The sequence below is a fragment of the Adiantum capillus-veneris genome, chromosome 14 (assembly GCF_014529385.1).
Source record: "Adiantum capillus-veneris isolate H3 chromosome 14, ASM1452938v2, whole genome shotgun sequence".
In the NCBI taxonomy this organism is placed as follows: domain Eukaryota; kingdom Viridiplantae; phylum Streptophyta; class Polypodiopsida; order Polypodiales; family Pteridaceae; genus Adiantum; species Adiantum capillus-veneris.
Window position 1 is genome coordinate 9,591,268 of NC_140944.1, and position 21,926 is coordinate 9,613,193.

General features: G+C 43.2%; 1 protein-coding gene across 1 annotated transcript in view; it reads left to right on the forward strand.

The window, feature by feature from the left end:
- LOC147441876 (RNA-binding NOB1-like protein) overlaps positions 1 to 20,505 on the forward strand; it is a 56,223-nt gene extending 35,718 nt beyond the window's left edge. Inside the window, exons 2-5 of the mRNA XM_086528272.1 lie at positions 17,639 to 18,638; positions 18,866 to 19,034; positions 19,724 to 19,837; positions 19,918 to 20,505. Coding sequence (XP_086384398.1) covers positions 17,639 to 18,638; positions 18,866 to 19,034; positions 19,724 to 19,837; positions 19,918 to 20,055 — 1,421 coding nt within the window. The 3' untranslated portion in view covers positions 20,056 to 20,505. The remainder of the gene's footprint in view (positions 1 to 17,638; positions 18,639 to 18,865; positions 19,035 to 19,723; positions 19,838 to 19,917) is intronic.
- Positions 20,506 to 21,926: the final 1,421 nt, after the last annotated feature.

Here is a 21,926-nt window from a genome sequence, read left to right on the forward strand (position 1 = left end):
GTTCTAGACAATGGGAGCACGAGGCCACCACATATGTCGCAAGGGGCTGCTCTCAAGCTTCCATGGAGGGCTCCAATGCGTAGAGCATACTCACAATAGGGGGGATAGGAGCACTGCCAACATTGAGAAATGGGGGAGGGGGTGCTCTTATCAAGCCAGCAGGAAGAGGGGGCGCTAAGAAGAGAGAGAGGGTGAGAGTGAGAGTGGGAGAGCTAGTTTTGCCTTGGTAAGTGTGCCAAGTTAATAACTATAAAACCATTCAACTTTCACATCTAAAAGTCCCTAGGCTATTAATGAAATGTGCAACTTAACTCACAACTGCACACACAGATGCTACTAATGAAATGTTAGCTGCTCCCCAGCACAATGCCGTACAAACACTGCTTTGGCATTACCTGTTCGCACTTGTTCGGCCATTTGGTCCAACGCAAATCATTTAAAATAATTTAATTGACTTATCCTAAGGCCGTAAAAATAATTCAGGCCTTAGGGTTATTGTCGTTCTAAGGATCCCATCTCATTCTTGTGCTTACACTAGCGCGCGTAATTTTTTGAGCTTGAAATCTGAGGCTACTATCTACCTTTCATTGAAGACCCAATTTCCCAATCACTAGGGCTTCAAGGTATTTTCTGCTAGGGTCTGCCTGAGGTGCTCTGGCCCAAACTTGGGCGTACCTGAGGCCCCAGAACTGCTAGATCTATTCTGATGTGCACACAACTAATTAGATAATTATTTTCTGGTAAATAATGTAATTTTTTACAAAGTCTAACATTGTTACATTCAGTGGCTTCGAGGATAATGCAAAGGCTCTCACTTTCCTCCAACAGTTTGATACAACTTATGTAGGAGGGAAGTTTACAGAGGCCTCCAAGGTCAGGAAAGCCTGCCACTTTCTTAAAGGACAATGCGCTTACATGGTGGACGACATTGTTAATGCAAGGACAGGCACCCGCCACTTGGGTCTACTTCAAGAAAATGTTTGCACCTTGCGTGGCTGTCAAATGAATTTGAAGCCGATGTCATGACAGATTGGCACCAGCTTACTTCGGCTACATGCAAGAGCTTGCTGGAGTACAATCGGAGGTTTTGTAAAGCGTTACTCTTAGTGACCTCCTACAGATTTGTGCCATTGACAGAGCAGATAGAGAAGTACTGTTGTGGGCTACCTAAAGGGCTTCGTGATTACTGTACCAAGAACAGAGTGGCTACCCTCAATCAGCTTATGGAAGTTGCTAACACTGGTCTTGCCTTGTTGAAAGGAGAGGACAGTGGGTTTCCGAGCAACGAGAAAGGAGGGCAACAAAAGAAAAATTCAGCAAAGCTCTTTGTGAAAACGGCTCCTGAAGCGTAAGAGGGGTCAGAAAAGGCCACCAAAGACAAGGATTCAGTCGGGACTTCTGGAGCGCAGGCAAAGAAATAGAAAAGGAAGCCCTTTGTGGGCAAGTCGCTCGAGGAGAAGAAGGTCCTAATGGCTGAAAACAAATGCTTTATATGCGAGCAGCGTGGTCACTTTGCTACCAATTGTCCACAAAGGAAAAGACAAGCTGACTTAGATGATAAAGAAGACCAGAAAGGCAAGAAGCATAAACCCACGACAGGTTTGGTGTCAAATACGGTGGGTGATAGGCCCAATACAGATGCCAGTGAGTTATGCAGAGCATGGGGTAAAGTTAGGAATCAGACGACACTCATCTTCTTTGATCCAGGTGCCAAAGCCAACTTTATCTCACCAGAGTTAGCTATGAAGCTGGGCATCAGAGCTGAAGAGATGGGGTACACAGCACAGGCAGGGTTGGCATGTCCTGGCCACTCAGAGTGTGCTACTCCCATTATTGGAAAGCTGTGTCTGCATATTCGGTCATATGTAGACACAAAAGGATTTTATATCATGCCATTGGAAGGGTGCAATGCGCTACTTGGGATTCCCTGGATGTTAAGAGTACATGGCGTGCTGGATGTCTTCGACAAGACGATCACCCTTCAGCATAGGGGCAAAACTCATGTTTTGGATGTAAAGCTCAAAGGGGAGTCTGTCCCTATTGTATCTGCTTCTGCTATCACTTCTGTAATAAAGAATCATCTTTCTGTGTACTTGATTTTTGCACGTGATGTCTCAGATAATGATCAATCAAATTTATTTGTTCTAGATAAAGAAAGGTCATCATTTTTGCAAAATTTTAGTGACTGTTTTTCTGATTCATTACCGTCGCAATTGCCGCCAGAGAGACCTGAGGACCATCGGATAGATTTGGTGACAGGGTGTAGCCCACCAAATAGACCTCCCTACAGGGTTAGCGCGGTGCAGCAGAAAGAGATTATGGGCCAGGTTGAGGAGTTATTAGAGAAGGTGCTGATTCAGCCTAGTTCTTCACCCTTTTGCTCCCCAGTGCTCCTAGTGCGGAAGTAGGATGGCTCATGGCGCATGTGTATTGATTACCGTGCGTTGAATAAGAATACCATCAAGAATAGGTTTCCTATTCCTAGAATTGATGATATTCTCGATCGTTTAGAGGGTGTTGCATTTTTCAACAGGATAGACCTTAAGAGTGGGTACCATCAGATTTGTGTAAGGCCAAAGGATGTGACAAGACTACGTTTAGAACGACATTTGGTCTTTATGAGTTTCTAGTGATGTTGTTTGGGCTAACAAATGCTCCTGCTAGTTCAACAGAATGATGAACCGGATTTTCCGCTCGCATCAACAGTTTGTTGGGACGTTCTTCGATGACATGATAGTCTATTCGAAGAATGAAGAGGAGCATAGGCGTCACTTGACCATCGTGTTCGAAGAGCTTCGCAGTCACAGGCTACTTGTCAATCCTAAGAAAAGTGAATTCTTCGTGGAAGAGATCCACTTTCTTGGCCACATAGTCTCAAAGGATGGTGTTAGAATGGATCCGCAAAGGTCGAAGCTATCAAAACATGGCCAGACTTGAAGAGTGTGCACGATGTCAGAAGCTTCTTGGGATTATGTTCCTACTATAGAAGGTTTATCAGGAATTTTGCAGAGATAGCATCACCTCTTCACGCTTTGCAAAAGAAAGAGGTCACTTTCAGATGGACCCAAAAAGAGATTTCAGCTTTTAGTCTCTTAAAGGAAAAGTTGACTTCAGATCTAGTAATTGTTTTGCCAGATCTCAGGAAGCCATTTGTGGTCCAGTGTGACGCGTGTGGTAGTAGCATCGGAGCAGTGCTAATGCAAGATGGACGGGTAGTAGCTTATGAAAGTCGAATTTTGCAAGGGCCAGAGAAGACCATGCAAGTTTATGAGAAAGAGCTCTTGGCCGTGATTCATGCGCTTTCTAGCTGGAAGCACTACCTCTTAGGTGCTAATTTTGTTGTCCAGACAGACCATTAGACCTTGTGATACTTCTTGACACAATCAAAGTTATCCGAAAAGCATATGCGATGGGCAAACATTCTTTCCATGTTCCACTTCTAGATTATGCATGTGGAAGGCAAGAAGAATGTTGTGGCTGATGCGTTATCAAGAAAGCCACAGATTTCAGCTGTGTCAATTCCTTATCATCATGAGTTAGATGACATGAAGGAACAGTATGCTACTGATGAAGATTTTGCAAGGATCTTTAAACAGTTGCAAGAGGGGCAACTCATGAGCACTACTGTCACAAACGGGAGCGCATACCAATATAAAATACATTTGGATAAATAGGATTTATCACTTATTACTGAAGCCAGAGAATATATATATATATATATATATATATATATATATATATATATATATATATATATATATATAGAGAGAGAGAGAGAGAGAGAGAGAGAGAGAGAGAGAGAGAGAGAGGGAGAGGATCGATACAGTACTGGGACCAGAAGATGGGTTGGTCCTCTCGTAATAGTATCTTTATTACTGAGGAGAAGTCTATACAAACACTTGAACTGAACGTATTACCACGTTCGGTCTAGAATAAAACTTGATGGTTCTCGGAAGCCTCGGCTTCCTATTCCTAGGGCAAAACCCGATTCCAAGTAACTTCCGTTCCATATTAAATCCTTGAGAACCAAGGTTCTCGCCTCTGGATCTCACCTTCCAGACTCAGGGCATGGCATCCCTGCAACTCTTTTCTAACTCTGTTTCCAAAGTCCTCTTCTCGCAGAACAACTTTGCTTTCCCAGACGCGAAGTCCTTACTTGGGAATCTCAACTTCCGGATCACAACTCGAGAGACCACCTCTCTCCGATCCGTGGATCTACTTCCCAAACTTGGGTACGAAACCCTTGGGCTGATCTGGCTCTAGTTCCTCAGAGCGCTTTCTCCAGCAGAGGCTCATGCCTTCCTCTGCTCCTACTCCCTCAGTAAGAGGAAGTACACGTGCAAACAAATACTTAGAGATCATAACATGAAAATCATTACCTTCAAAGTCTCGACGCTCGAAATGCAACTCGGTTCTCAGAAAGCAATCCCCGGGAAGAGATCTCTATATAGAAAATCCTCTCTTCCAATCCTACACACAAAAGAGGTGTGTTCTCGGTTCCTTCTCGTAAATCAGCCCCGTCTACGACGTTTATGGGCTGAAAACAGAGAAAAACAGCAGCTTGTCGCGATGGAAACACGCTCGTAGGCACTTCTTCGTGAGGGAACTCGCACACTGGGTCTTGGCGACATCGGGTACACTTGGGACAGTCATGGGTATCACCGGCAAACGTCTTCTTTGCGGGTGAACTCTGCAGCAGCATCTCCTTCTTGCAAAAACTGATCCTCCTTCTTTGAGTGAGGGCATGTGATGCTTTTATAGCTCCTAGCCACGGGCACGAATAGTTGCTCGCGTAGAGATCGTGGCCGTTTTTTTTTTTTTTTGGCATTATTCTGCCAAAAAATAGAGAGAGAAAACGTTGGCTGATCTATTGCCTTATTTATCAGATGCCTGCCCACTTATTATGTGGGCGGCCGGCATATTTTAAAAATAGTCTGAATCTGTCCAAAAACTCAATAAAACCTTATGAGTTAAAAACAATGCTCACATCACTTCCCAGGCGTTCCTGGATGCAATCACATGCACAATCGCAAGGCAGACATAGACTTCCTAGTGGGAAAGCATCTGCTTTCCCGAAAAGCAATCCCGCTTTCTCAGAAAGCATCCGTTTTTCCTCAAAGTTTCCTTTGAACCCATCTTCATTCAAGTACTTGCTTTTCCTTGTGCACAATTCTAACACAGTTCGGAATTTCCTCCCGGCCATGGATATTCCCTTTTCGATGCGCTCGTCACCCACCTTGTGACGCATCAGGAATACCCATCACCTAGTCCTTTCCTACCGAACTTACGGTACAATCTCCTTCACGATGCTCTATGTCACCCATCCTATGACACATCAGAGATGTCCGTTCCCAGACGGTCGGATACTTCTTTCCGATGCTCCCTATTATCCATCCGATGTGACGCATCAGAAGTACCCGTTCCTGGTGGCCTTACAGATATTCCCGTTCTCAGTGCTCCCGTCATTACTTTGAACGACGTACTAGGAATACTCTGTACTTGGATGTCTCAAGTGAGAAAAACCCTCTCACTTAAAATTCCAATAATTCATACATAATTATTTTTCCTTGGTGTAACCAAGCAAGAAAACCCTCTCATTTATAAATTCAATAATTCATTTAGAATTATTTTTCTGTCAGATAAAGCCAATTTAGCAACAACTACCTCCTCAGAGATGGTTTTTTGATGATGCATGGCAGACTTTGCGTCACTAGGCCATTGCGACATAAGGTCATGGAAGAGAGTCATGTCCCACCATATACAGGGCATTATGGTATTGATGCGACAGTTAAAGCGGTAGAGACATTCTTCTATTGGCCTACCTTGAGGAGAGATGTGGATGCCTTTGTGCGAGTAGGAGTGATTTGCCAAAAGGTCAAGTTTGACAGGCAAAAGGCAGCAGGGTTGTTATAACCACTGCCGATTCCGGATAAGCCATGGGAAAGCATTGCTATGGACTTTATCTATGATTTTCCAAGAACGCCAAAAGGGAATGATGGTATATGGACCATTATCTGCAGGTTCAGCAAGCAGGCCCATTTTATCCCTGTCAGGAAGAAGATAAAACTTGATCAGATGGCACGCTTGTTCATGTACAATGTGTTTAAGTACCATGGTATGCCACAATCGATTGTCAGTGATCGTGATCCTTGTATGACCAGTTTGTTCTGGAGAGGATTGTTTGAGAACATGGGCACTACGCTCAAGTTCTCGTCTTCGTTTCATCCACAAACTGATGGACAGTTAGAAGAGGCTAATTCTACTGTCTTATATCTGCTGAAATGCTATGTGTCAGATAATAAGGGCAAGTGGGAACAGTATTTGCCTATGCTTGAATATGCGCACAATAATACGGTGCATTCGTCGACTTGCAAAGCACCTTTTGAGGTTGTTGAAGGTGGCAAAAAGGTTCCTCTCATTTTGCATACAAAGGACAAGATCTTTGAGGCAGATCGATATATTGAGAACATGGATGAAATGTATAAGAAAATTAAAGTTGCCTTGGAGAAGACTCAGGCAAAGCAGAAAAAGGCTGCTGATCGTCACCGTCGTGAATTGGTGTTATCACCTGGTGATTGGGTATTGTTAAGGTTCGAAAAGGCAAGGTTAAAGAAGATGAAGGGCAAGGAACGGCTGTTTCCTAAGCTCAGTATGCGTTACTATGGGCCTTTTCAAGTGCTTGACAAGATCAGCGATGTGGCTTACAGGCTGAAATTGCCTGGGGCATGGAAGATTCATAATGCGTTTCAATGGAGTCTTTGACTCTTCTAAGACCCTTCGTGGGTGATGTGCCAGAAGATATGCCAGATGAGGATCGGCCAGAAGTTGAGAAACTTGATGAGATCTTGGTACCCGAGCAAGTTTTGGCACATAAGGACAGAAAAGTTAAAGGACAGGTTGCAAGACGCTATTTGGTGAAGTTCAAGAACTATCCACCTATGGATGCAAAGCGGATGGAAGAGCATGAACTGTCAGAGTCACCAAATGTATTGCAGCTTTACCTTGAAGCCTTTGGGTTACAACCTACCTATGCCCCCGCCCCAACCCAATGTGTGCAAAGGAGGGTAAATGATAGAGCTAGCACATCAAATATACGTATGAATTCAGTGTAATAGATGGAAATGACAAAAGTATGAAGGTCTCACTATGTCATTTATATCTATGTGTTACGACCTCTCTTGCGGATACATGTGATGATAAAAGAGTGCTAACAACACAAGATCATTAGTGGCGTGTATTTATGGTATGCAATCGAGGACGTTTACGATTTCAAGAGGGGGGTATGTCATGAGGACGTGGCAAGAGCTAACCTTAGTTGTTGGTTTCTTTCCAATGATTTTTGTTTTATTTTTGAAACCCTCTTTTTGAAGTTGCAAATGGTCGGACATTGTATGGCCAATGTGAACGGTATTTTCACCCGCAGACGGGAAGTTGGTCGGCAATGGAATTCGTATAGTAAGAGGATGTCTAGGCTCAGTGCAAGATCATGTAGGTCCCCCGTCGCACTTAGCAAGTTGGTGGATACTAGGAATGTAAGGATTCTAGTCGCTAATCCTTAATTAAGTACTTAAACTCATGATTAAGACTTAAGAAACTGGAACTGCACTCGAGACAAGACTTAGAATACTCTGTGTTTGATTGTCTTAATGTGTGATACAAGGGCTCCTTATATAGGAGACGAAGAGACATAAATGAAAAGACACGTCTCTTGGTGAAGAGACACGACTTTAGATGTCACAAATACGGAAGCGTAGCTGCTTACTCAGATAAATATCATGCGGAATTCAAGAGAGACAGTTCATCATGACGAGTAGGGAGAGAGAGAGAGAGAGAGGGAGAGAGAGAGAATTGACACAGTATTGGGGACCAGAAGATGGGCTCGTCCCCCCCCGTCAAGAGTATTCTTTATTCAGGGAGAGTCGTATACAAGCACAAGAACCCTAGGAAACCCCTCCGTTCTGTAATCGTAGACCCGAAGGTCGTTCTTTCCCGTAAAGGACTTAGGCACGAGGCCGTACTTCCCTTGTTGGGTACTTAGGCATCAGTTCACTTCCCTTGCTGGGAACTCCATCATCAATTTCCTTACCTTGCTAGGAACTCGGTCATCACTCTTGCATCATCCAAACACAAGGACTTCATCATAAACAAAGCTGAAAATCGTTACCTATCACCTCTCGGACGTGGAGGAGAGTTTCTGTCGCGATAGATTTCTTCTGGAACTCGTTCTTCGCGATGAAAGCTTGCTGAAATTGCAGGACAGCAGGGTAGGAGTGCGGGAAAATCCTCTTGCAACTGAATTCTGGCGACGAGATCTCTTCACGCGAGCAGTAGGGCAGCGTGAGGGTGCTTCTGCGATCTCTTCCATTGCTGAAATCTGCTAGCGCTCGCTGCTTTTTGCTCTTCTCCTGCGAGTTCTACCACTTCAAAGATGAGAGCGCTGGCTGTTTTATAAGCCCTGCAGGTCGGCCAGAATACGGAGGGTCGACTGCTTTTTCTGCCAGAATAGTGGGCGTTGGCCTTTTCTTGCAGATTTAGGAGGCGCTGGCCTTTTTTGCTTATAAGAGAATGTCCTGCAGTAATTTTAGTACTTGGCTGCCCACTTATTAAGTGGGCGGCCGGTCACTTAATAAACTTATTAAAAGTTAGTCTGTTCACTTAAAGTTGATTGGCCGGTCAATGTGAACCTGTTTAAACTCAGTTTAAACCTTATAAACTCATTCCAATGCTTGCACTTATTCCTTCCAGGCGTCCCCGGATACGAACTCAAGCATTCTCTCGCGGACAAACATCCGCTTCTTGTCTTGCTTTTTACCAAAGCTTCTTAGAACCCATCTTTATCCATGTGCTTGCGTTCTTACGCGTATTTTCTTACTCAGTTCGGATTTCCTCCTTAGACCCTTAGTGTGTCCCCTTACCGATGAACCTGTCACCCATCTTGTGACTCATTAGGGACCACCATTACCTGGTCTTCTCCCACCGAACTAACAGACCAACTTCTTCACGGTGCTTCTTGTCATCCATCATATGACACACCAAAGTTGTCTGTTTCCTGATGGCTTTTCTTACAGATCTGTGATTCCTTAACTTATTAGTTAACTTGTGCACATTTCTTATTAAAGTCCTAATTCTAGAAAATAGAAATTAGAAACAAAATAGTCAAATTAGTTTCATTAGACGTAAAGACACATCTTTCAACGAAGAGCTGTAACCATTGGGCGAAGAGTCACACCCGTAGAGTGAAGGGGTGTGACCAGTCGTCGAAGGAGTGTGACCATCCAAGCGCAGGGGTCCTCCTTGGCATGGCACTTCGCGTATCTGCAACTAGGAGTAGATGTATTGTTGTTAACATAGTCACAATCGTGACTGTAAGGATTCTAGGTGCTAATCCTTAATTAAGTACTTAAACTCATGATTAAGACTTAAGAAACTTGAAACTGAACTTAGAACAAGACTTAGAAGACTCTGTGTTTGATTGATTGAATGACTTGTTGAAAACTGAGTACAATAGGCTCCTTATATAGGAGATGAAGAGACATAAATGAATAGACACGTCTCTTGGTGAAGAGACATGACTTTAGACGTAAAGACACATCGTTTCGGCGAAGAGGTGCAACCATTGGGCAAAGAGTTGCACCCGTATAGCGAAGGGGTGTGACCAAGCGTCGAAGGAGTGTGGCTTTTGGCGAAGAGACATGTCCTTTGGGCGAGGGGGTGTGACCATCCAAGCGTAGGGGTCCTCCTTGGCATGGCACTTCGCGTATTTGCAACTAGGAGTAGATGTATTGTTGTTAACATAGTCACAATCGTGACATTCCCTCCCTCTTTAAATAAAACGTAGGGTAGTTGTAGAAACTCGGGGAAGAAGGAAATGTATTGTTGTTGTGCTTCTGTATCCAAAGCTCTTTCTGTTAAGTCCCATGTCATGGCACTGTTATTGACCATGACTATTTTGCCAAATTGAAAACTAATTATATCTGCAACTTGATAAGTGCCTTTGTCAAAGTTATTTGTAACTTCGAGCTTTGTCCAATAAAAGATTGAGTCTGTATCTGCTTCGAGTGAAATTATTGGTAAACTGACTTGAGTTTTCTGTTGAATGATGACCATTGGTTGGAAATCTGTAAGGTATTCCATTGGTTTGTCTGGAATAGTAAGATCCTTTTGAAGGGATGTCGTAGACTGAGACAGATTAGTGTTTGAAGGTATATCCATCTGTAAAGGTTTATCTGTGAAACAAGTTGTGTCCAAATATTCAATTGCAACGACTGAAGTCGTGCTGCAAGATTTTGTATCCGTTTTATCCTTTGTATCATTGAAGGTAAGAATTGGTATCTTTAAGTTTGAAGAATTATCATTCACCACAGCATCAGTTATCTCATCAGAAACAAAGACTTCATTCTGCAAGGGCAGTGACAAGGCTTTTGTTTTTGCCTGGACCACAACCAAAGAAGTTGTGTACGTTTGGGATGCCACACATGAACCAAAATCTCTTGAATCTTCAGCTTTATCAACGGGTATTAAGGCTTCTAGAGTAGAAGAAGAAGCATGGCATGGCTCGCAAGGGGGAACTTGTCGAGCATTGCGGCGTTCACGACCGAGTACTTGACTAGGGTCGGAAATATGTGCCACTATGTGAGCCCACTTCGAAGAGGTTGAATGCTCTTTAAGGGGAGATCTTCTGAAAGCTTCATGTTGCTGCTTTTGCCGATGATCATTTTGAGGTTGAGGCTTGTTATAGCAGTCATGTTGCAAAGAAAGCTGCTTCTGAGCACGTTGTTGCTCAAGCAAAGTGAGTTTGTGTTGGGTTGTCTTTGAAGAAACATGTTGAGGGTGAGAAATAGATTGCTGAGAAACTGTCGAAAACTGTTTGATACCAAAAGGTTGTTGCAATTGTCGCCGGATAGCCTCCAATTTCACTGTAAGTGAGGAGATATCTTGTTCCAAGGCAGCTACCCGCTGCTTCCACAATGAGAGGTGAGAGTCCATACTCGAGCATGAACCGTTGATGAAAAGGAAGGCTTTGCTCGGACGATGGGTCTTATTTGTTTTACTGTAAGGCTCTTTTAATGGTTGCACATGGGTTGTAATTCTTGTGTATAAATTTTGGGGTAGGCCAGCCAAGTTTGGTCGACCACTTTGGGTTTAATCCTTCGCCAAAAGCCACACTCCTTCGACGACTGGTCACACCCCTTCGCTCTACGGGTGCGACTCTTCGCCCAATGGTTGCAGCTCTTCGCCGAAAGGATGTGTCTTTACGTCTAAAGTCGTGTCTCTTCACCAAGAGATGTGTCTTTTCATTTATGTCTCTTCGTCTCCTATATAAGGAGCCCTTGTATCACACATTCAATCTATCAAACACAGAGTCTTCTAAGTCTTGTCTTGAGTACAGTTCAAGTTTCTTAAGTCTTAATCATGAGTTTAAGTACTTAATTAAGGATTAGCACTTAGAATCCTCACAGCTTCTAGTCGCTAATTCTTAATTAAGTACTTAAACTCATGATTAAGACTTAAGAAATTGAAACTGAACTTAGAACAAGACTTAGAAGACTCTGTGTTTGATTGATTGAAAGTGTGATACAAGGGTTCCTTTTATAGGAATTGAATAGTCATCAGTGAAGAGGCACGTCTCTTTGTGAAGAGACATGACTTTAGGCGAAAAGACATATCCTTTCGGCGAAGAGCTGCAACCATTGGGTGAAGAGTCGGATCCGTAAGGTGAAGGGGTGTGACCAGTCGTCGTTGAAGGAGTGTGGCTTTTGGCGAAGAAGTATGTCTTTTGGGCGAAGGGGTGTGACCTTTCGAGAACAGGAGTCCTCCTGGGTTAGTCACACTTCGCATCTGCATCTGTAATGAATCAAGAAGAGTGTAACAAGTCACAATCGTGACATTCCCTCCCATTTACATTAAAATCTTGCGTTCAGATGAAAGTCTTCCGCTTTTCAAAGAATTCTTGAAGGAGGTTTGGGTACTGCTGCATATCTTCATCCGTCTGCCAAGTTGAGTCTGACTCATCAAGATCCATCCACTTGACAAGAAATTCTGTTGTGATCTTTCGTTTTGTTTCTTTTTGTCTAACATCAAGAATCTTTTCTGGAACAAGAATTATGTGTTCATCCTCAATTTCTGGCACATAAGAAGATAAGTCTGGAATTGGCGAATCTCCTTGTATGTATTGTTTGAGCCAAGAAATGTGGAAAGTTGGATGAAGTTTTCTCCATGAGAGTGGAAGTTCTAACTTGTAACTGACAACTGAGTACTTCTTGATTATTTGAAAGGTCCATAGAAGCGAGGGTGCAACTTTGGAAAGACCGATTTCATAGTTTTGTAGCAATGAGGTACTACATATAATAAAACCAAATCTTCCTCTTGGAAATCTGCATGTCGTCGATGCTTATTGGCTTGTTTCTGGTACTTTTGTTGGACATGAACCAACTTGTCACGTACTTGAATAAGTACATCTTGCATTTCTTGAACCAACTGATCTGCTAGAGCTACTTTGTGTTGAAGAACAAAGTTTGTTGGTATAAGAGGAGTATGCCCATAAGCTGCTTGGAATGGAGTCATGCCAGTTACTGAATGGATAGAGTTATTGTATGGGAACTCTACAAGTGGCAAATACTCTTCCCATGACCCCAATCGAATTTGTATGTAATGTCGAAGCATTTCTTCCAAAATTTGATTCACTCTTTCTGTCTGCCCATCAGTTTGAGGATGGTACGTTGAGCTGAATAACAAATTTGTACCAAGGGATTTAAAAAGGGATGTCCAAAAAATGCCTTGTGAATTTTGCATCTCTGTTTGAAACAATAGACTTTGGTAATCCATGTAATCTGAAAATGTGTTGCACAAACAATTGCGCAACGTCTGGTGCCGAGGCAGCTTTCTTGCAAGGAATAAAGTGTGCCATCTTTGAAAACCGATCCACCACTACGAGAATCTGTGCATTGCCTTTTTGAGAACGAGGCAATGTAGTGATAAAATCCATGCTGACACTTTCCCATCTTTCTTGAGGTACGGGCAAAGGATGAAGTAACCCTTGAGGAAGTTGTCGAGAAGCCTTCATTGTTTGACAGGAATGACAAGCTTTGACAAACTTGATAACATCTTGATGCATTTGTGGCCAAAAATATGTTGCAGATAACAATCCTTTAACATAGTCATGATTGTGACTATGTTAACAACAATACATCTACTCCTAGTTGCAGATATGCGAAGTGCCATGCCAAGGAGGACCCCTGCACTTGGATGGTCACACCCCTTCACCCAAAGGACGTGTCTCTTTGCCAAAAGCCACACTCCTTCGACGACCGGTCACACCCCTTCGCTCTACGGGTGCGACTCTTCGCCCAATGGTTGTAGCTCTTCGCCGAAAGGATGTGTCTTTACGTCTAAAGTCGTGTCTCTTCACCAAGAGACATGTCTTTTCATTTATGTCTCTTCGTCTCCTATGTAAGGAGCCCTTGTATCACACATTCAATGAATCAAACACAGAGTCTTCTAAGTCTTGTCTTGAGTACAGTTCAAGTTTCTTAAGTCTTAATCATGAGTTTAAGTACTTAATTAAGGATTAGCACCTAGAATCGTCACAGAGAGTCTTCTAAGTCTTGTCTTGAGTACAATTCAAGTTTCTTAAGTCTTAATCATGAGTTTAAGTACTTAATTAAGGATTAGCACCTAGAATCCTCACAGTGGTATCAGAGCAAATTTTTTCCCGGGACCCTATGGTTGTGAGCCTCTCACCCTTGACGCTACACTCTACCCCCCCCGGCGTTGTATGGAATCGGAAGAACGGTGGCTTACGCACACATCTCGACATGAGGTAACATAAATTACTTATGTTCTCGTATAAAAAAAAATATAATACGGTCGCCCAGAAACAGCAGCATGGCTGTGTGCATATGTGATTCGCGTGCTGCTGCATGGATAAGAGCGGAAGTGGGTGCCTTTTCAAGTGCTAAGGAGTACCTGTGAACCGGTGAGTACCCGTGAGCACCCCTTGGCGGAAATTTTAGGCGGGCTGCTTTGCACCCCTTCGCGGTGTCACTTCATTGGTGACTCTCCGCATGATCCAACTCACCCAAAGGGCACCCGTCTCAAGGGGCATCCTCAGCACAGCCAGCCATCGGTGGCAACTCTTCGTCATAAAACGCTACGCAAGGCAATAAACATGGCTGCGATGAATTCCCTGGCAGCCAGCGTACGATTTAAAAAAAAACCAGCGCTGAAATGTATTATAGGGCCACCCTTTAAAAATTTTAAAGGGCATTGACCGGCCGCCCAATAACTTAAGTGGGCATCCATTGGGGTACCAAATCTTAAAAAAAAACAAAGATTACAAGCCAGCGAAACAGCCAGCGCTATGAGCAATTGTAACCAGCGTGAGCACAATCTGCCGCCCCCTCTTCACCCATTTCTCCGCGCTGCCAATTCTGGCCATTGCGGGGTGCGCATGCGTGCTTGTTCATAGTCATGGCCGACGACGCCCTCGACGTTCTAGTCATTTTTCTTTCATATATAGACGAAGTTCCCGAAGAAGCCGTACCGGCGAATCCTCTCTCTATAACGGAGCTTCCGCAAGCGCTCGTGTCCTAGAATCTTTTCCCGACCCAGCACTTGCACCTGTTAGTTCCTTTTGAGGTGTAACCATACCGAATTCTCAGGACGGAGGTTTTTGAACCAGAAATCTTACATCGCATGAAGAATTTTGAAGATCAATCTCTTGTTGCAGTCAACTTGATTAAGCCAGATTCCTCTAAAAAGTCTTTGAACAATGTAATGATATGGGACTTAGCAGTCAAAGCAAAAAGGTTTCGCAAGAAGCAAAGGTTCAAGACAAAGGTTTTCGATAACTCAAAGATTGAAGATTTTCGAAGATTCAATGCTTTTCCAGTATTCTATCAACATCAGAAGTCATTTCTTTGACACAAGCTCTCATTTTAAATGGGAGGGAATGTCACGATTGTGACTATGTTAACAACAATACATCTACTCCTAGTTGCAGATACGCGAAGTGCCATGCCAAGGAGGACCCCTGCGCTTGGATGGTCACACCCCTTCACCCAAAGGACGTGTCTCTTCGCCAAAAGCCACACTCTTTCGACGACTGGTCACACCCGTAGAGCGAAGGGGTGTGACCAAACTCAAGTCAGTTTATCAATCATTTCACTCGAAGCAGATAAAGATTCAATCTTTTCTTGGACAAAGCTCGAAGTTACAAATAACTTTGACAAAGGCACTTATCAAGTTGCAGATATGATCAGTTTTCAGTTTGGCAAAATAGTCATGGTCAATAATAGTGCCATGACGTGGGACTTAACAGAAAGAGCTTTGGATACAGAAGCACAACAAGAATACATTTCCTTCTCCCGGAGTTTCTACAACTACCTTGGGTTTTATTTAAAGAGGGAGGGAATGTCACGATTGTGACTATGTTAACAGCAATACATCTACTTCTAGTTACAGATACGCGAAGTGCCATGCCAAGGAGGACCCCTGCGCTTGGATGGTCACACTCCTTCGACGAGTAAAGAAATAACGAAAGGGGCGCCAACTTTGGGGCCTACAGGTTGTCAACATCTGCTCGGGGCATTCTAGCTTCCAAGCAGTGTGTACTTAAGTGTTAATTCTCGTCGCAGGTTCCTTTTGCAAAGTACTTTCTCTCTCTGTGTCTCAATTAAAGTAAAGAATTTCGGGTGAAAGCCAAAGTCCACCGCCCTACGGCCAATTTCAGCTCTCTTCTTCATAGCCGACTTGAGAGGTGAAAGGGTGGCATCCGCCATCGTGAATGGAGCTCGTGAAGTGGGTGATTCTTCAAATATTTCAAATAGTTGGGATCTTTGGAGTACTTGATCATTCTTCTCGCACAGGTGTCAACTTGTAGCTGACGTTGTAACTCTCATGTCACGATTTTCTAGTAGAAACGGGCCATGCTCTTACCCGGATTCCTCTGAGGGAGATTTTCCCCCGACGGAAGTCCCGTTGGTAAGGGAGAGATCGATGGCCAGGGCCAAGCGCTGCCAAAAGTAGAATCAGCGTTGGTTTGACAAGGAAAAAAAATGATGGTAGCAATAGCGGGAAAAAAAATCAACGCTATTCCAAGATGAAAAGTTAACACAAGTATTGTTTTAAAAAGGCTGATGTGGAGAATCTTTATCGTTCGGAGCTTTAACACCGAGAGTTTCAACGCTAGCTAAGGTATTAAAATGCTGACGCAGAAGCTAGAGAAAGCAATCCAAAGGGGAAATTGAGTGTTGTATCAGAGAGGACGTGCCGGCAAGGGAAATTGTTGTGATGAGAACCAAATGGTTTGATACCATGTCAGAGTGTGCAGTGGAAGAGAGAGATGATGGCACATGAGAGAGAAAGAGAGAAGAGAGATAGATGGACAGAAGGTTGGCCCGATAACTCCTCCTGGCACACTCTGTGAATGATACAAGACAAAGGACAATGATATGTAGTGAGCCAAGGCAAGGTCAGGCAATTATCTTTGTCAAATACCACGATCGAAAATAAAACCCTCATCCGAAGAATATGTAAACAGCAAAAATAGGCCTGAGGCGGGCAAAGTGTTGGTGCAAACCCTAAATGTGCGTGAGAGGTGTGCGGGTGGCCAATTCACAACCAAGGGCCAGTGCATGTGTGATGAGAAGCCTGTAAGCAAGAAGAGAAGCAGCTGGAAGGTGAATATGATGCTCTAATATGGTTAGTGTCACAAACTGATGACGTTTCATGACTACCCGGACACCATTGGCAGATGAAAAGTTATTTTTATAAGTTGTCCAACTTATGGGTCCCTTCCGACAGGGCCCAAGGGGCACTAGGAATTAATGGGCAGGTGGACTGCTGATGTGGACAATTGTACGAAAACCCCCGAAAACTGCACTGATAGATGCTGACATAGCAGCAATATGGACCCCCGCGTTTTGCATTGACATGCCACGTGGCAGGTTGTACAGATTTCCGCAATTTGCGCTGGCTGCTTTTGGAGGCAGTTTTTGGACCAGATGCTTTGGGAATTGACTGCTTTTGATTAATGATAAAGAAATACCGAAAGGGACGCCAGACTTTGGGGCTAATACCTCTGGGCACGGAACTATGCTGGCCGTGTCGGCTCTCTCTCTCTCTCTCTCTCTCTCTCTCTCTCTATATATATATATATATATATATATATATCATTAAAGTTCAGTAATTTGAAGTTTCTGTTCATGTGTTTCTATTGAGTGTTGCTATTTCTTGCTTGGAGTGTCCAAGCCTGTTACAGTTAGAGTGAAAAAGTGAGCAATTACTACACAGTAAGATTTGCCACCATTGGACCCTATGAATTACCATTGATGAGTTCTGAATGGCCTTGTATGCATTAGGTCTTTGGGAGGCCAGGCCTACGTACTGAATTTTCTTAGCAAAGCTGCATTATTTTTCTAGGAAGTACAATAACTGGGACACATTTTTTCTGTATTTCTTCTAAGCTTGCTCATATGTTTGACTAAGTTCTTATCTGTTCGGAATGTAAGAACACAAACTACAGGCATCTTGACACATTGAAGTGCCCGGGTTCATGTGGTCCAGTCTCGGGTGCCTTTTAAGTCAAAGATGTCTTATTGGAGTTGGCTAATGTTCTGTTTTCTTTTGAAACTTTCAGTCATAAAATTCGCTCGAGCAACAGGAGATTTGGCTTCCCTCTCTGATGCTGATCTTAAGTTACTGGCTTTAACATATACGTTAGAGGAGCAGACTTATGGCTCAGCCCATTTGCGAACACAACCACCCCCAGTGCATGTGGCACGAGTTAGGCATATGCGTGAACGTGATTTACCAGGATGGGGCACTAATGTTCAAAATTTGGAAGAGTGGGAGCAGTTATCACAAGAACCAGACAATACAATTGAAGAGGGCTCCCACATTCTGGGTTTAAAAAGGTTGTCTATAGATACGATTGAGCAGGGAAACATTGCACCTGATGAAGAGCAGAAAAGTACTATTCACCAAGACGTGCATATGGCCCCATCGGAAGTAGAAAATGTGCATTGTGAGAAAAACACTATAAGGCCTGCTCATGAGGGAAAATTTGTGAGTGCAATAACAGAAGAGGAACAAGCGTCTATGATGCAATCTCATCTTGGGAGTACAAGAGGGGCCATCCATAAAGAAGAGAAATCTGAAGAGCCTCTGCAGGATATGGAAGAACAGGAGACTCAAGATGGAGGAGATTGGCAGAGGGCTATAAGTAGAAGTACCAGAAGAAAGTATGATAAGAGAGCAGCCAGGGCTGCCAGGAAAAATGCTGCAACCACCAATCGGGAGGTTGAAAGTGTTAAAGGCAATCAAGTATCCGACACAGTGTCACAAGCAGATGGTGTGAATTCTGATGTGATTTGCAGCTGTACAGGCATTGATATTAAGGATGCAGAGGAAACTATGCTGGACGAGATCGATGATGTTCAGGATGGGACAAAATCTGAAGAAGAATGTCCATCTGTTTCTAATCAGGACAGTGGGAGTGAAGCAAGCTGGGCATTACACTCTCTTTCTCAGTCTAAGGTTGCTTGTATCACGGCAGACTTTCCAATGCAGAACGTGCTTCTGCAAATTGGTTTAAGGGTGGTCTCACCAAATGGCTTACAGATTCAGCAGCTTCAAAGGTGTGCATTCCTGCCTCTCTCTGCTCATTTGTCCCACTTAACATGTTCGAGCTTCTCTATAAGGATTATTCTATTCTCTGCAGCACAATGGTTTTCTTGGAGGCTTTCGTTTCTAGCACCAGAAACTGTACTGTGCATATCTAGTTTTCTGATGATTGCAGCAAATCTGTAGCTCCCTACCGTGCATAATTTGACACGATTGTTTTTCTTTTTTGGGGTGCATGCAGATGGGCATTGAAGTGTGAAGCGTGCAGGAATGTGACTTCAGATGTTGGTCGAATTTTTTGTCCCAAGTGTGGTAATGGAGGCACTTTGTACAAGGTATCAATTACCATTGGTCCCAATGGTGTTGTCCACACAGGAACTAAAAGGCGATTCAATATACGGGGCACAAAGGTTTGCTTTGCAAACTTTGTCCAAGTAGAATTGCTGTTTGATTTTGATTTTTGTGACGATTATTAACCTATTTATCTGTTTCACCAATTCTTGGCACATTTGGTGAAAGGGTACTTTGAAAGGTATTGTATTCATGACAAGTACTTAAGCTACCATCTGTTTCACCAAGCCTTAACGCATCTGGCGAAAGCCTAATGGATACTTTGAAAGGCTCATTCTGGTAGCCAATGAAATGCTACTGCTGCTGCTGTTCATATGCATAGTACCTTGCCCTTTGGGGCACCCTGCCTGAGCTGTTTGGGTGCATCTAGATCCATACCACCACCAGCCAACATCGTTTGGATGAAGCTAAGCAAGGGGCGAGAGTTATATCGGAATGATCACACCGCGAATGCTCAATCATGAGCCAATAGTGCTATTTTTATAGGACTTCTAAACTACCCTTCAACAAAGGGTCCCGCACTCCTATGTTCGCTCCACATGTAGTGGCCAAATGTTGCAAGCACCCACCATTATGTATATGGACGTGACAAATCTGCTCATGAACCTGGTGTTTGCATTCACACACTTAACCTTATGTCTCTTCTCCAACATCTTTGATGATGTTTGGTACCCTAGGTCCCTTTTAAATGGGCATTCACATCATCTTCTTTCCTGATATATTTGTCCCGGCACTTTTACTTTTGCAGTATTCCTTACCATTACCTAAAGGAGGCCGCGAGGGTGTTTCAGAAAATCCTATATTAAGAGAAGATCAGCTGCCAAAAAAGATGCTTAATCGAAAGAAGAAAGCTTCAATACCAGTATGTTTATGCTAAATTTTATGCTCTTGTATGTTCACATCGAAGTATTTGGTTCATGATAGTGCGTCCTCTGTGTTCAGGATTTCACATCACCCGCTGAACTTTTTGTTATGAAAAGCGGGGGTAAAGAAAAAATAGAGCCTCCACTCAGAGAAGCTCTCGCTATCTTCAGTGGAAAAAGGAATCCAAACCGTCCCCGTTCTAAACAGAGGGGCTGATACCTTCGGGTGCTGAGTGTTGCACAGCAGGATGCAAAGGATACATGTAATTTTGAAGCATCACTCTGGAAGAGAGCAAAACTACACGCAGCTGAGCCAGTATTTCTCTGTTAAAACTTTTGACTTCAAATATGCAGCTCTATGAGTATCGCCGTTGTGGAAGGTGGTGAAGAGAGACATTCATCGTGGCTCACTGATTAGGGGTGCAGATCATATGTAAGCTGTAGGATTATAAGATGGGTAATTTTGAAGCATCACTCTGGAAGAGAGCAAAACTACACGCAGTTGAGCCAGTATTTGTCTGTTACACTTTTGACTTCAAATATGCAGCTCTATGAGTGTCGCCGTCGTGGAAGGTGGTGAAGAGAGACATTCATCGTGGCTCACTGATTAGGGGTGCAGATCATATGTAAGCTGTAGGATTATAAGATGGGTTTGATTTCTTACGCAGTTTTGATCTCATCTGTAGAGAGGGTCCATATGCTTTTTGAGTGCTGCAAATAGCATGAATTTAAATTTCTTGTCTGTGCGTAAGTATGGATTCTTCAAACAATGAAGATAGTGAAAATTGAAAGTACCTCAAGAGTAGACAACCTTCAGTAGACATCTTGCTGTCTGATTGGTGTAGAAACAAGCATAGAGTATATCCCAAAACGACGTTTGGGGCCTATGGCAACTTTGATCTTATTGTGCATATGCAAGTTGAACTATTATGTGCATGATCATCATGTTTTGCAATCCTCTGCTCATGATTTAGGTTTTGGCAAATTTGTTTGTGCACATGTATTGTACTCTCGCGCGTCACATTTTAGTAAGTTATCAAATGTATTAGTGATGTTAATGTGGTAGGTGTCAACATTAGATGTGTACATAATATTGATCAATCCGATATCAATGGGCTCTTGTAACAATAGTCGTATCTTGTAGGCACACAGAGACCCTTTTTACGTGAAGTGGCGCACAACATACAAAGGAGTGAAAAGTGTCCCGCCCCCTCGCCCAAAAAAGAAAAAAAAACACAACACATCTGCGTGCACACAATGTAAACTTGGTATGTGTATGGCTTCATCGCTGGACTTATTAAAGCACTGAGAACATTGTTTTACAGTTCTTTTTTGTTCAAAAAAAACTTGAATAAAACATTGTTGATACCTAGCAACCTAGGTTTGGTGGTTGCAAAATTTGTGCTTCTTTTGAGCAAGATTTTTAGATTCTCGAGTGACTTTATGGGGGGGGGAGAGATTTTAACGTCGTCAGAACATTCCCAAGAGAACTCATTGATCTATTCAACAAGGCTTGAGAAAACAATTTGGTGATGGTAGCTCTTTCTTTGCATTATATATTGTTGCCATCTAGCAGCCTGTAAGAGACGGTTGTAAAACATAGAATTTCCTCCTATAGAGGGCTTAGACATGGATGGTGCACTTATGGATCTTCGGCCCCCCATTGATGCAAATAGCCCCGTTGGCACTATATGGAGATGTAGGATTGGAAGGGTCCAAGACAAAAAACTACTTTCCTTCCGTGGGGACTATGAGGCAAATTCCCTAGCATATAATTACTTAAAAGGACATGTGGGAAACCAAAACCTTAGTCAATCCTCTCTATGCCAATTCATGTACTATCACCCTAAGTGAATTGTTCAAGGTACAACCACAATTGTGGGCAAGTTTGGGCACTAACTTTGCAAGGCAAAGATGGCAACATCACTTTACTGATTGAGTATACTAATGTCAAAACCTTAGCTATATGTGATAGTGGGTCTAGGATAGCCATTTCCACCAAGAAAATTGGGGAAGTGTCAACAAACAATGAAGTTGTAGATGGTCTACAATGAAGTTGTAGATGGTCTTGTTGATTGTTGAAAGGAA